The sequence below is a fragment of the Argopecten irradians genome, chromosome 9, assembly GCF_041381155.1.
Source record: "Argopecten irradians isolate NY chromosome 9, Ai_NY, whole genome shotgun sequence".
Classification (NCBI taxonomy): domain Eukaryota; kingdom Metazoa; phylum Mollusca; class Bivalvia; order Pectinida; family Pectinidae; genus Argopecten; species Argopecten irradians.
Window position 1 is genome coordinate 40,697,117 of NC_091142.1, and position 14,559 is coordinate 40,711,675.

The 14,559-nt window shown below is 35.1% G+C and overlaps 1 protein-coding gene across 3 annotated transcripts in view; it reads left to right on the forward strand.

Annotated features, from left to right (window-relative positions):
* Positions 1–14,559, forward strand: part of LOC138332349 (ARF GTPase-activating protein GIT2-like) — a 67,821-nt gene that overhangs the window by 42,570 nt on the left and 10,692 nt on the right. The window contains exons 13-15 of one of the 3 annotated variants that reach the window (XM_069280418.1): positions 4,211–4,383; positions 5,107–5,175; positions 12,014–12,175. In XM_069280418.1, coding sequence (XP_069136519.1) covers positions 4,211–4,383; positions 5,107–5,175; positions 12,014–12,175 — 404 coding nt within the window. The remainder of the gene's footprint in view (positions 1–4,210; positions 4,384–5,106; positions 5,176–12,013; positions 12,176–14,559) is intronic. The other 2 variants (XM_069280420.1, XM_069280421.1) reach the window with 2 other exon arrangements.

Below are 14,559 nucleotides of genomic sequence, written 5' to 3' on the forward strand. Positions count from 1 at the left end.
CCTGTAGGACAGTGTGCTCAGGGAGTCATAAGTACAGTATGATGATGTTTATGGTATTACCTATAAATAATCAGCTATCTGTAGAGACTGAGTGTCGGGGAGTCATACAACAGTAATGTGATGTTTATACCTATAAATTAATAGCTGAAGGACAGTGTAGGGGAGTCATAAACATTCTGTGATGTTCTACCTATAAATAATAGCTGCAGAGGGACAGTGTCGGGGGACAGTCATAACATAACAGTATGTGTATGTTTATGGTCATAACCTATAATATATATAGGGACAGTGTCGGGGACGTCTAATAAACAGTATGTGATGTTTTTTGGGTTATACCTATAAATAATAGCTGTAGCGAAGTGTCAGGGGACGTCATATAACACGTATGTGATGTTTATGGTGTATACCTATAAATAATAGCTGTAGGACAGGTCGGGGGAGTCATAAAACAGTATTTGTGTGACTTGTATACCTATATATAATAGCTGTAGGACAGTGTCGGGGAGGTATAAACGTGATGGTTGATGTATACCTATAAATAATAGCTGTAGGACAGATGTCGGGGAGTCATAAACAGTATGTGATGATTATGTATACCTATAAATAATGTAGCTGTAGGACAGTGTCGGGGAGTCATAAACAGTATGTGATGGTTGTATGGTACACTATAAATAATAGCTGTAGGGACAGTGTCGGGGAGTCATAAACAGTATGTGATGTTTATGGTATACCTAATAAATAATAGCTGTAGGACAGTGTCGCGGGGGAGTCATAAAAGTATGTGTTGATGTACCTATAAATAATAGCTGTAGGACAGTGTCGGGGAGTCATAAAGAACAGTATGTGAGGTATACCTATAAATAATAGCTGTAGGACAGTGTCGGGGAGTCATAAAACAGTATGTGATGTTTATGGTGATACCTATAAATAATAGCTGTAGGACAGTGTCGGGGAGTCATAAACGTATGTGTTGAGGTTATACCTATAAATAATAGCTGTAGGACAGTCGGGCGATAGTCAAAACAGTATGTGATGCCTATACCTATAAATAATAGCTGTAGGACAGTGTCGGGGGGAGTCATAAACAGTATGTGATGTTATGGTATATACCTATAAATAATAGCTGTAGGGGACAGTGTCGGGGAGTCATAAACACAGTATGCTGTGATGTATACCTATAAATAATAGCTGTAGGACAGTGTCGGGGAGTCATAAACAGTATGTGATGTTTATGGTATACCTATAAATAATAGCTGTAGGACAGTGTCGGGGAGTCATAAACAGTATGTGATGTTTATGGGTATACCTATAAATAATAGCGGTAGGACAGTGTCGGGGAGTCATTAAACAGTATGTGATGTTTATGGTTTATACCTATAAATAATAGCTGTAGGACAGTGTCGGGGAGTCATAAACAGTATGTGATGTGTTATGGCCTTATACCTATAAATAATAGCTGTAGGACAGTGTCGGGGAGTCATAAAACAGTATGTGATGTATATACCTATAAATAATAGCTGTAGGACAGTGTCGGGGAGTCATAAACAGTATGTGATGTTTATGTATATACTATAAATAATAGCTGTAGGACAGTGTCGGGGAGGAGTCATAAACAGTAATGTGTATGTTGTATCGGGGAGTCATATACCTATATAATAATAGCTGTAGGACAGTGTCGGGGGAGTCATACAAAACAGTATGTGATGTTTATGGTTATACCTATAAATAATAGCTGTAGGACAGTGTCGGGGAGTCATAAACAGTATGTGATGTTTATGGGTATACCTATAAATAATAGCTGTAGGACAGTGTCGGGGAGTCATAAACAGTATGTGATGATGTAGCTGTATGTGTATAAACCTATAAATAATAGCTGTAGGACAGTGTCGGGGAGTCATAAACAGTATGTGATGTTTATGGTATACCTATAAATAATAGCTGTAGGACAGTGTCGGGGAGTCATAAACAGTATGTGATGTTTATGGTTATACCTATAAATAATAGCTGTAGGACAGTGTCGGGGAGTCATAAACAGTATGTGATGTTTATGGTATACCTATAAATAATAGCTGTAGGACAGTGTCGGGGAGTAAAACGATTGTGTCATAAACAAAAGTATGTGTGTGTCATAACAGTATGTGATTGTAATACCTATAAATAATAGCTGTGTCATAAACAGGTATACCTATATAATAATAGCTGTAGGACAGTGTCGGGGAGTCATAAACAGTATGTGATGTTTTATGGTATACCTATAAATAATAGCTGTAGGACAGTGTCGGGGAGTCATAAACAGTATGTGATGTTTATGGTATACTATAAATAATAGCTGTAGGACAGTGTCGGGGAGTCATAAACAGTATGTGATGTTTATAGGTTATATACCTATAAATAATAGCTGTAGGACAGTGTCGGGGAGTCATAAACTGTATGTATGTTGATGTATACCTATAATAATAGCTGTAGGACAGTGTCGGGGAGTCATAAACAGTATACCTATAAATAATAGCGTTATGGTAAACAGTATGTGATGTATACTATAAATAATAGCTGTAGGGACAGTGTCGGGGGAGTCATAAACAGTATGTGATGTTTATGGTATACCTATAAATAATAGCTGTAGGACAGTGTCGGGGAGTCATAAACAGTATGTGATGTTTATGGTATACCTATAAATAATAGCTGTAGGACAGTGTCGAAGGGACAGTGTGTCCGGGGAGTACCATAAACAGTATGTGATGTTTATGGGTATACCTATAAATAATAGCTGTAGGACAGTGTCGGGGAGTCATAAACAGTATGTGATGTTTATGGTATACCTATAAATAATAGCTGTAGGACAGTGTCGGGGAGTCATAAACAGTATGTGTTGTTTTGATGGTATACCTATAAATAATAGCTGTAGGACAGTGTCGGGGAGTCATAAACAGTATGTGATGTTTATGGTATATACCTATAAATAATAGCTGTAGGACAGTGTCGGGGAGTCATAAACAGTATGTGATGTTTATGGTATACCTATAAATAATAGCTGTAGGACAGTGTCGGGGAGTCATAAACAGTATGTGATGTATACCTATAAATAATAGCTGTAGGACAGTGTCGGGGAGTCATAAACAGTATGTGATGTATATGGTATACCTATAAATAATAGCTGTAGGACAGTGTCGGGGAGTCATAAACAGTATGTGATGTTAATGAATTCCTTAGTATTAGTTCTTTATTGGTGGCTGAGTGGTTAAGTTGTTCCTAGGGTATGCGTTCGAAAATCATATTGATGCAGTTGCCAGGTACATGTTTATACTGACTGCTGGTCGGTATTTTTTCTACAGGTACACTGGCTTTTCTCATATTCTTTGAATGTTAAATAAAGAAAAAGAAAAGGTGATTAACTGAATAAAGAAGTTTCCGTGCTGATGTTCATCAGTTATGATGTAAAATTATTTAACTGAATCCATGGTTTATGTAGATTTGGTTTGGCATTTATAGAGTCGTATACGCCACTACTTGTGTGGTTTCGAGTTACCATGATAGACTTCCAGACATCATCTGTCAGGGTATGATCTACAGGTCAGGGCCAAGGTATCAGTGGGGCAAACAGCTGGCTACGAAACGAGGAGGAGATTAAAAAGACATCAATTTAGATTAAAACGCATGGAGAAATGAAAAATACAAAGTTATAAAATCTTCATGATATGATTATCTCCATGTTGTAAATATCAGACTGTGAAAGAAGATATTTGAGATTTTTGAATTGTGTGTTGTCTAGTATTCTTGGCCAAAGTTTCTGACACAAATGTAGAAATACGTATATTATTTTGAAGAATTTAACATTGTTTACATTTCAAACTAGAGATTGATTGATGTTTCGGTCCAGATCTGTACAGCTAGATTTATGGTGCAGATAGAACATGGCAAAAAAAAAAAAACCTGAAAAATAAATCACCTTGTTTACATAGTTTATACATTACTAATATGTATGAGTTTTAAGATAAGATTTTGTTAATAAATACCAGTACATATAGATATCAAATTTCAGCCGATCATCATCATACTTTAACAGAAAGGTACATTTAAAGTTAAAAGTTTGATATGTTCCTGAAAACAAGTTATATTGTAAGCTTAAAAACTCTACAAGTTGAGTTTTATATTTGATATTTATTGATTAAAGAAGGAGATCTGGATTGCTCAATCAAACCTGTCTTTTCAGAAGGAGGTGCCAGCCCCCTGTCTCAGCGCCGACCTCCTAAAATCAACAGTATCGCCAGTGACGAGGAACCCATCTACGACATCGTCGCCTCAGACGAGGACTACAGCAGTATTGACAATCTGAGTATCAAGAGCACGGGAATGCGGGATGACCGCAAGGACTGGGTAGAGGAGGTGAGTCTGGTTTTTATGTCCGAGTGGAAACTTTTGTTTGAATTTTATTCTTATAACCCCCTGTATAAGCATATATTTGACCAATCATGTGTCTCTTCTCTCATAAACAGTTTGATTGAGAAGGATTGCTGTTTATTGCTGTGTTGGTCACCACGCATTGCAATAACTTCCTGTTTACAAAAACCCCGGAACAGTTTGAAACGCCCTTGAATTTTGTTTAATCAGGTCTTTGTGTGGCCCCTGTTTTATATTCATTTGTTTACCCACATCATCTTCATTTGGTTTTGAACTTTATGTTTTAATTAACATTAATTAAAGAAAACATTAAAAATAATCCAAAAATAAGATTTGTCACAGGCAATACTTGTTTTTAGTATAATTTACATTAAACATGCATGACAGACCGGTAAAAAACATAAATCAACAAAGAATTTTTGAAACATGCAATATCACAAATTAGCAAAAATAAATTTGTTAAGTGAGCAAAAATCCAATAAATTCTCATTTCAGGGTTCTAAGGTCAAGGTCATTATTGGTTATCAATTATTATCAATTAAATCTGTTGAACTATTAATACTTAAAACTTCATGCAATTGTATTCTTTAGTTGTTTTCTGTAAACTCTCTTTGTCATGATATGTTATTGACTTCTGTTGTATTTAGTTTATATGTATGTTTATACAATAAATATAATGGCCCTGTGTATATCTATTTGGTGACACAGGAAAGGGGGTCTCTTCGTACGGTTGACTCGACCCCCAAATCTATCATGGCTACTGCGGAGGTGAGGCGTGTATGTCTGTATTTTATACTCAGCATGGAACATCTTGGAGGCACTGCTCATCAATTATGTCTGATGATAAAACGACAAATAATTATTATTGTGTATTTGCATATTACAGAATTATCTGCCAATGTGTGTAGGTGACTTCATGTGTTTGTGATGTCATACTTTTAGACAAAAAACCCCAAAAAAACGACAGGATTTTCACTCACAAATTAATGACATTTTAATGGATAGCTACCCACAAGGGAAGTAACTCTGTAATATGCAAAGAAAGAATGTAATAAATCAGGAGATAGGCCAATGATATGCTACCAAAATGTACTAAAAACAGAAGATAGGCCAATGATATGCTACCAAAATGTAATAAATCAGGAGATAGGCCAATGATATGCTACCAAAATGTAATAAAAACAGAAGATAGGCCAATGATATGCTACCAAAATGTAATAAAACAGGAGATAGGCCAATGATATGCTACCAAAATGTAATAAAACAGAAGATAGGCCAATGATATGCTACCAAAATGTAATAAAACAGGAGATAGGCCAATGATATGCTACCAAAATGTAATAAAACAGGAGATAGGCCAATGATATGCTACCAAAATGTAATAAAACAGAAGATAGGCCAATGATATGCTACCAAAATGTAATAAAACAGGAGATAGGCCAATGATATGCTACCAAAATGTAATAAAACAGGAGATAGGCCAATGATATGCTACCAAAATGTAATAAAACAGGAGATAGGCCAATGATATGCTACCAAAATGTAATAAAAACAGGAAGATAGGCCAATGATATGCTACCAAAATGTAATAAAACAGGAGATAGGCCAATGATATGCTACCAAAATGTAATAAAACAGAAGATAGGCCAATGATATGCTACCAAAATGTAATAAAACAGGAGATAGGCCAATGATATGCTACCAAAATGTAATAAAAAGGAGATAGGCCAATGATATGCTACCAAAATGTAATAAAACAGGAGATAGGCCAATGATATGCTACCAAAATGTAATAAAACAGGAGATAGGCCAATGATATGCTACCAAAATGTAATAAAACAGGAGATAGGCAAATGATATGCTACCAAAATGTAATAAAACAGGAGATAGGCCAATGATATGCTACCAAAATGTAATAAAACAGGAGATAGGCCAATGATATGCTACCAAAATGTAATAAAACAGGAGATAGGCCAATGATATGCTACCAAAATGTAATAAAACAGGAGATAGGCCAATGATATGCTACCAAAATGTAATAAAACAGGAGATAGGCCAATGATATGCTACCAAAATGTAATAAAAACAGGAGATAGGCCAATGATATGCTACCAAAATGTAATAAAACAGGAGATAGGCCAATGATATGCTACCAAAATGTAATAAAACAGGAGATAGGCCAATGATATGCTACCAAAATGTAATAAAACAGAAGATAGGCCAATGATATGCTACCAAAATGTAATAAAACAGGAGATAGGCCAATGATATGCTACCAAAATGTAATAAAACAGGAGATAGGCCAATGATATGCTACCAAAATGTAATAAAACAGGAGATAGGCCAATGATATGCTACCAAAATGTAAATAAAACAGGAGATAGGCCAATGATATGCTACCAAAATGTAATAAAACAGGAGATAGGCCAATGATATGCTACCAAAATGTAATAAAACAGGAGATAGGCCAATGATATGCTACCAAAATGTAATAAAACAGGAGATAGGCCAATGATATGCTACCAAAATGTAATAAAAACAGGAGATAGGCCAATGATATGCTACCAAAATGTAATAAAACAGAGATAGGCCAATGATATGCTACCAAAATGTAATAAAACAAGATAGGCCAATGATATGCTACCAAAATGTAATAAAACAGGAGATAGGCCAATGATATGCTAGGCCAAAGTAAAATGTAATAAAACAGGAGATAGGCCAATGATATGCTACCAAAATGTAATAAAACAGGAGATAGGCCAATGATATGCTACCAAAATGTAATAAAAACAGGAGATAGGCCAATGATATGCTACCAAAATGTAATAAAACAGGAGATAGGCCAATGATATGCTACCAAAATGTAATAAAACAGAAGATAGGCCAATGATATGCTACCAAAATGTAATAAAACAAGATAGGCCAATGATATGCTACCAAAATGTAATCACTAAAAACAGAAGATAGGCCAATGATATATGCTACCAAAATGTAATAAAACAGGAGATAGGCCAATGATATGCTACCAAAATGTAATAAAACAGGAGATAGGCCAATGATATGCTACCAAAATGTAATAAAACAGTAGATAGGCCAATGATATGCTACAAAATGTAATAAACAAAGTAGGAGATAGGCCAATGATATGCTACCAAAATGTAAAATGTAAAAACAGGAGATAGGCCAATGATATGCTACCAAAATGTAATAAAACAGAGATAGGCCAATGATATGCTACCAAAATGTAATAAAACAGGAGATAGGCCAATGATATGCTACCAAAATGTAATAAAACAGGAGATAGGCCAATGATATGCTACCAAAATGTAATAAAACAGGAGATAGGCCAATGATATGCTACCAAAATGTAATAAAACAGGAGATAGGCCAATGATATGCTACCAAAATGTAATAAAACAGGAGATAGGCCAATGATATGCTACCAAAATGGGATTTATACCTTTGATGGGGAATACAGATTTAGTTAATTTACATAGAGGAAGTGATCTTTATAGATTCTTTTTACACACACATACATCAAGTTATCTTCTTTTTGTCGTCATGACATGTAATGTCTTACGAGACTTATCCAATATTAATGTTAACTATGATAAGATGTATAGGTAAAAGCGAATGGTGTAAATGGACATTTTACAATTTGTCTTTGTCAATTTGTCATATTCATGGTAACTTGAAAGAAATTAAAATGATAGAAAATGAGCTTTATAAGTAAAAAGTGATGAATAGAAAACATAAGTAAATATTGATTATTATCATTTATAGAGAAATATGAAAAGTATGATAGAAACACATTATCTCAATTTAATGTTTTCCTTGAGGTCTTTGAATTCTATCTGCTTCAAGGTAATACCAGATGTAGTTTGATTAAGATACAGAATTACTGAGCAGTGGTATATAGTCATCACATCACATATAGCCTATACAGATATATAGTTGTGGGTTTAAATCATTGATTCTGCTCTGTCAATCATTATCTGAATATCCATACAGCATACTGTCTCTTATGACTCCCTTCAATAACAAAGATCCTGATTGGCTGTTTATAATGGTATCACTCCACATGTATCCTCTGATTTGATTGGTGGGGATATGCTTCCCTGTCTCAATAGCTTTGTCAAAAACTGTGAAGTTGAAATTTTGATGTTTTGAAAGAGAGAAACATCATGGTTAATCTTTATTGATTGAACGAGTGGAATACAGCTATATGATTTAAATCTCCAATGAAATCCAAATATGTATTCACATGTACATAATTTATATGCATACAGTATAGTTCATTTATTTTTTATTGGGATATATACTATTAAACTGGAATATACATATGTCATTGCAACTTGTTCATTATAAATGTGTTAAGAAGTTTGTAGGTATTTATTATGTTACTGATAACAAGTGCATGTCCAATACTGAGTCTCATTGATTTGTATGTACAGAGTTGGGACTAACACATATTCTAACTTACTCTTTATCTAATAGCATGCGTCTCCTCAAACAAATACACCATCAGAATTCTAATCCTTTCTGTCAAACAAACCAGATCAACTTGATGTATTTAGTACAATGTCGAAAAAATGTGTGACTGAATAAAAAGGTAAAACATTATCACTCCACATGTATCCTCTCATTTGATTGGTGGGGATATACGTCCTATACTTTGTCTTTCTATAGGATGGAACATTTTATTGTATCAAAACATGCTTCAATTAACTTCAAATAAGCTTAAAAAAAACTTGCATGATTTCTCAAACTGCATGATAAGAGACATGCAGCTATTGATATTGCTAACAATTAAAATGTACTGTGCCTAAATAATTTGGTAGGCTTGATTGATGATGTTCCCTCATCATCTCTACAGCTTATAATGATAAGTAAAATGTGACATACATTTCCCCTAAGGCCATATAACAGGGCCGAATTTCATCAACATCCCTGAACTCAAAGGAATTCCTTTACTTCAAATTTTCCATAGAAAAACAAAAGTTAAGGTACAATGCCTTAACTTCAAATTCTCTGTAGAATAACATTACAGAAGTTATGGAACAATTCCTTATAACTTAATATTCTTCATAGGAAAGCAGTACAGAATTAAATTTATGAATTTTCCTTTAAAACTTCTGTAATGCCTTTCTATAGAGAATTTCAAAATATGGAATGTTGATGAAACTGGGCACAAATCCTGAAGAAATTGTGGCCTTATATAAATATATGCAATACTTGCTGCTTCTGGTTGTAAGTACAGTTAGGTGTTGTACTGTTTGTCCTGTTTTAGTCCAGAGAACTCTCTGATCAGTGTGCTTCACATTCAGGTTAGCAGTAATAATCCTAAACATGTTAACCATATTATAATGAAACCATGTGAGGTAGAGACAGATTTTGTGCATGTACTGAAAATTAGAGAGCTACCCAGGTAATATGCATGTCTCAATGGCTAATATATAACTAGTCACTGTCATAACCTCAGACTTATATACATGATTTTGTATGTGGATTTTCAATACCGGAGTGAATGTTCGAAAAGTTAGTTCATGTTTGAAAAAAAATTTTGTAAAATAGCAAAACAGGTTAATTCCCCTCAGTTAGTAATCATTGTATTCATTTACCGCTATTGACACATTTGAAATCTTCTAAACTAAAGCCGGAACAGTTCATTATCAAATATTCGGGGGAATCAGTTAAAAGCTGTTAGATATTAATGGAACACCCTGACTTGGTCTTGGACCTGCATTGCATCATTCAACACTATCAACATCATGAGTTGGTCTGTGATGAGTATTGGTTGTATTGAAATAGTCTAACATGTAGCATCCTCTAGATTTCTACTTAGAAATTTGAAAGTCTTTCAATTAAAATATTATTTTGACAATTCAACTTGATTTCAAAATCAAGATTGCTATGTTCTGTTTCATGAATTTGAACACAACATCATTTTCGGCTGTGATAGCTTCATTCCTTATCAAGTGTAACGCACAATAACACAGGACCGAGAAATCTGAGTTGAGTTCAGAGATATTGGGTCAAGGTCACTGTCACCTAATGATAAGTGTTTAACATGACATTGTGTCCCTCGTGCTGTTGACCTGCTGCTGTCAACAGTAGTAAATCATTCAAGGTTAGGAGGGTTACATTAGACAGAAGAAAACCATGCTTAATGGAAAATATATATGGGTCTTTTGAATTTCCTGCATGAAGCAATATTGCTTATTTTTAACAGACTAATAGCAAAATTGTCTCTTCCTGATTAGGAAAAATATTGTGATACTAAAAAAATTCATTATTTTCATCCATACGGTATTTGTATTTTCATCCATACGGTATTTGTATTTTCATCCATACGGTACTTGTATTTTCATCCATACGGTACTTGTATTTTCATCCATACGGTACTTGTATTTTCATCCATACGGTACTTGTATTTTCATCCATACGGTATTTCTATTTTCATCCATACGGTACTTGTATTTTCATCCATACGGTACTTGTATTTTCATCCATACGGTACTTGTATTTTCATCCATACGGTATTTGTATTTTCATCCATACGGTACTTGTATTTTCATCCATACGGTACTTGTATTTTCATCCATACGGTACTTGTATTTTCATCCATACGGTACTTGTATTTTCATCCATACGGTACTTGTATTTTCATCCATACGGTACATGTATTTTCATCCATACGGTACTTGTATTTTCATCCATACGGTACTTGTATTTTCATCGATACGGTATTTGTATTTTCATCCATACGGTACTTGTATTTTCATCCATACGGTACTTGTATTTTCATTCATACGGTATTTGTATTTTCATCCATACGGTACTTGTATTTTCATCCATACGGTACTTGTATTTTCATCCATACGGTACTTGTATTTTCATCCATACGGGTACTTGTATTTTCATCCATACGGTACTTGTATTTTCATCCAAACGGTACATGTATTTTCATCCATACGGTACTTGTATTTTCATCCATACGGTACTTGTATTTTCATCCATACGGTACTTGTATTTTCATCCATACGGTACTTGTATTTTCATCCATACGGTACTTGTATTTTCATTCATACGGTATTTGTATTTTCATCCATACGGTACTTGTATTTTCATCCATACGGTACTTGTATTTTTCATCCATACGGTACTTGTATTTTCATCCATACGGTACTTGTATTTTCATCCATACGGTACTTGTATTTTCATCCAAACGGTACTTGTATTTTCATCCATACGGTACTTGTATTTTCATCCATACGGTATTTGTATTGGTTTAATACATAGGATAAATTAATAGAATATTTGCTTTGACTTCCTCTTTTCGATTAATCAACATAAGAATTTGTCTGTGACAGGATGTTTTAGATTTATGATAATGATTAAAAGATTACTTGTGTTGTATTAGGGAATGTCTTAATTTGTGCTACCTATTCCACTGATATTATTTTGTCGTTTAAGGATTTCTACATAATTATAATTTGGTGCATGACCCCATTTGACCTTTAAACGGTCACATGATCTTGTTCATGTAAGGAACTTGATCACATGATCCTAAATAGATCACATGACCATTTATTTATTTGCGGTATCTTTACAGACTCTTAATCCACCCAATCCAGAGCCAATCGTAGAAGGACCTGTGTCAACCGACGATTTCCTCCAGATGAAGAAGAAAGCCTCATCCCTCGAGTCTCAAGTTGGACAACTCATACAGAACAACAAGGACCTTCGGCGAGAGAGGGACGATCTTACGATCCTGGTGGGTATTTTACCTTACACCTGAACAATGACCTGATTGTAATAATATTGTAGGATTGAAGATTGAATATAATACCTGGTCTTTATACAGCTGTATGACTTTCAAAAATGAACACCCTTTCTGTTTATAATTCCTTACCTATTTTCTCATTACAATATAGTTAAAAATTATAAGTTGAAATCTTTATAACTTTGATATAAAACACTGTTTAATTGTACCTGTGAAAAGTTGCAAAGTATACTGAAATCACCTTGTCTTCTGTCTGTAATTATGACCACATAACTCCTTTCAAAATGGGGACAACAGAACAAGGGGTCATAGTAAAAGCTTAGAAAAACCAGGACTAGGCAGAGATGTAGAACCAACTCATTTGCAATCCGAGTTGTGAATGTAAGAAATAATCTATCGGAAAATGTTTTCAGAGCAAAAACACTCGACACCTTTTAATCCAAACTAAACAAGGAATGGAGAAATCACCGGTTCAAATTCAGTCCTGATTGCTACTGATGATACCATGTCAGGTCATATCTGTCACAGAATGATACGGTTTGGATGTAATGGACATAGTACAGTACATCCATACCATAGACATTATATAAGTAATATTGTATATAAAAAAAATAATAGACTGAAGAAAACACAGTTTTAAGTATGGACAGTTATTTCTAAATTCTATTTGAGTATGTGGGCATCTATGAGTGTGACCCTTTGATGTATGTACAACAAGTGAAAATTCAAGTGACTCAAGTCTAAATCGAGGAGGTCAAGAGGTATAGGCCATGGGCTAGGAGGGTCCCACATGCAACCCCCCCCCCCCCAACCTCCGAACCAATATTTTTCTGAACCCTTATACCATCATTTGGTTTACAAAACATCACCGGATGCGGCATATGATTGTTATTTTTTTCCAAACCACTGACACTACAGTTTCCTGGTGTCTTGGAATTTCCTGAATATAACATTGGCTATTAACGATTTATATCTTAACAAATTTGAATTTAAAGTTGGCTGAATATCTAAGTAGGACTTCAAAATAATTAATTTTCATGTTCGAAATATTGTAGACGAGTAGCCTCTCAAACTGAATTATTACAGCAAAACGCCAACTAATAGCTATAGGGTATCAAATTAAAATTCCGCAAATACCATGACACTTTTCGAAACGTGTTGTGTCTTTTAGAATGAGCACATCCATTATTTACTTCCTGTGTATAACGTTAGGAAATATAAGATGGTTACTACAGTGTCACATATTTCTTTCACTAGTTCTTAATGATAATCATTTGCGTTGTGCGTGCTTTCTCGCCAGAGTGTCGTCTTCGACCTCGATGACCTGATGTGACATTACATTATCGGGTTACCATCGTGGTTCTAACTTGTCAACCGTCCATGATATAACATCAGAAACATCGGATTCAGGGATGTTGGAGCTCTTCCTTTTTCCTACCTTGTTTCACCTAGATTCACATATCGTATATGATGCTCCAGACTTCCCCGGCATTATGGAAAAGACACCAGATCCACATTCTGCGGAGGGTTGGGTTGGTTCTCCTTAATTCGTATGAAGCACAATTCCTCATTCTTGTGAACTCAGTAACCATAGGTGGCACAATTCCATAGATGAGGTCTGCAGTGAAGTTTCACTCTTGTCTGGAAAGCACTTTAGAGAACTTTTTACTTGAGAGTCTTCAATGTTCTCTTTATGCACACACCAGATGTGACAAAACCAGCACCTTCAAGGGAGTGGGAAAAGTCAGACCAATGGGTGGCACAGGTGAATTCTTTGAGGTCATAGATGAGGTCTGCAGTGAAGTTTCACTCTTTGCCAAGTCTGGAAAGCACTTTAGAGAACTTTTTACTTGAGAGTCTTCAATGTTCTCTTTAATGCACACACCAGATGTGACAAAACCAGCACCTTCAAGGGAGTGGGAAAAGTCAGACCAATGAAAAGCATTTAACATTTATGGCCTCATTAATGACCTTGATGATATCACCTGTGCCATTTCTGGTTGCACGAGGGTCCACACGATTGATGAATAGTACTTCATACGAATTATGGAGCTATGCGCTAAGGAGAACAAATTATGTGGATCTGGTGTAATTCCTATCATGCCGGAGAAGTCTGAAACAGCATATATGTACGATATGTTAGAATCTGAAAGAGATCCCACATCTCTGAACCTGTTGTTCCTGATATGAACTCTTGCCATGGATGGATCATAAAAGATGACAGGCTAGAACAACACTGGCAATGTAGTGTCACATCAGCTCATTGACATCGAAGACGACGCTCTGACTTTCAACGAATTGGATACCGATATCTCAATTACTCTGATTCGGACTGCATGTGCCAGCTACCAGATATGCCGAGTCTCTTCAGTGGA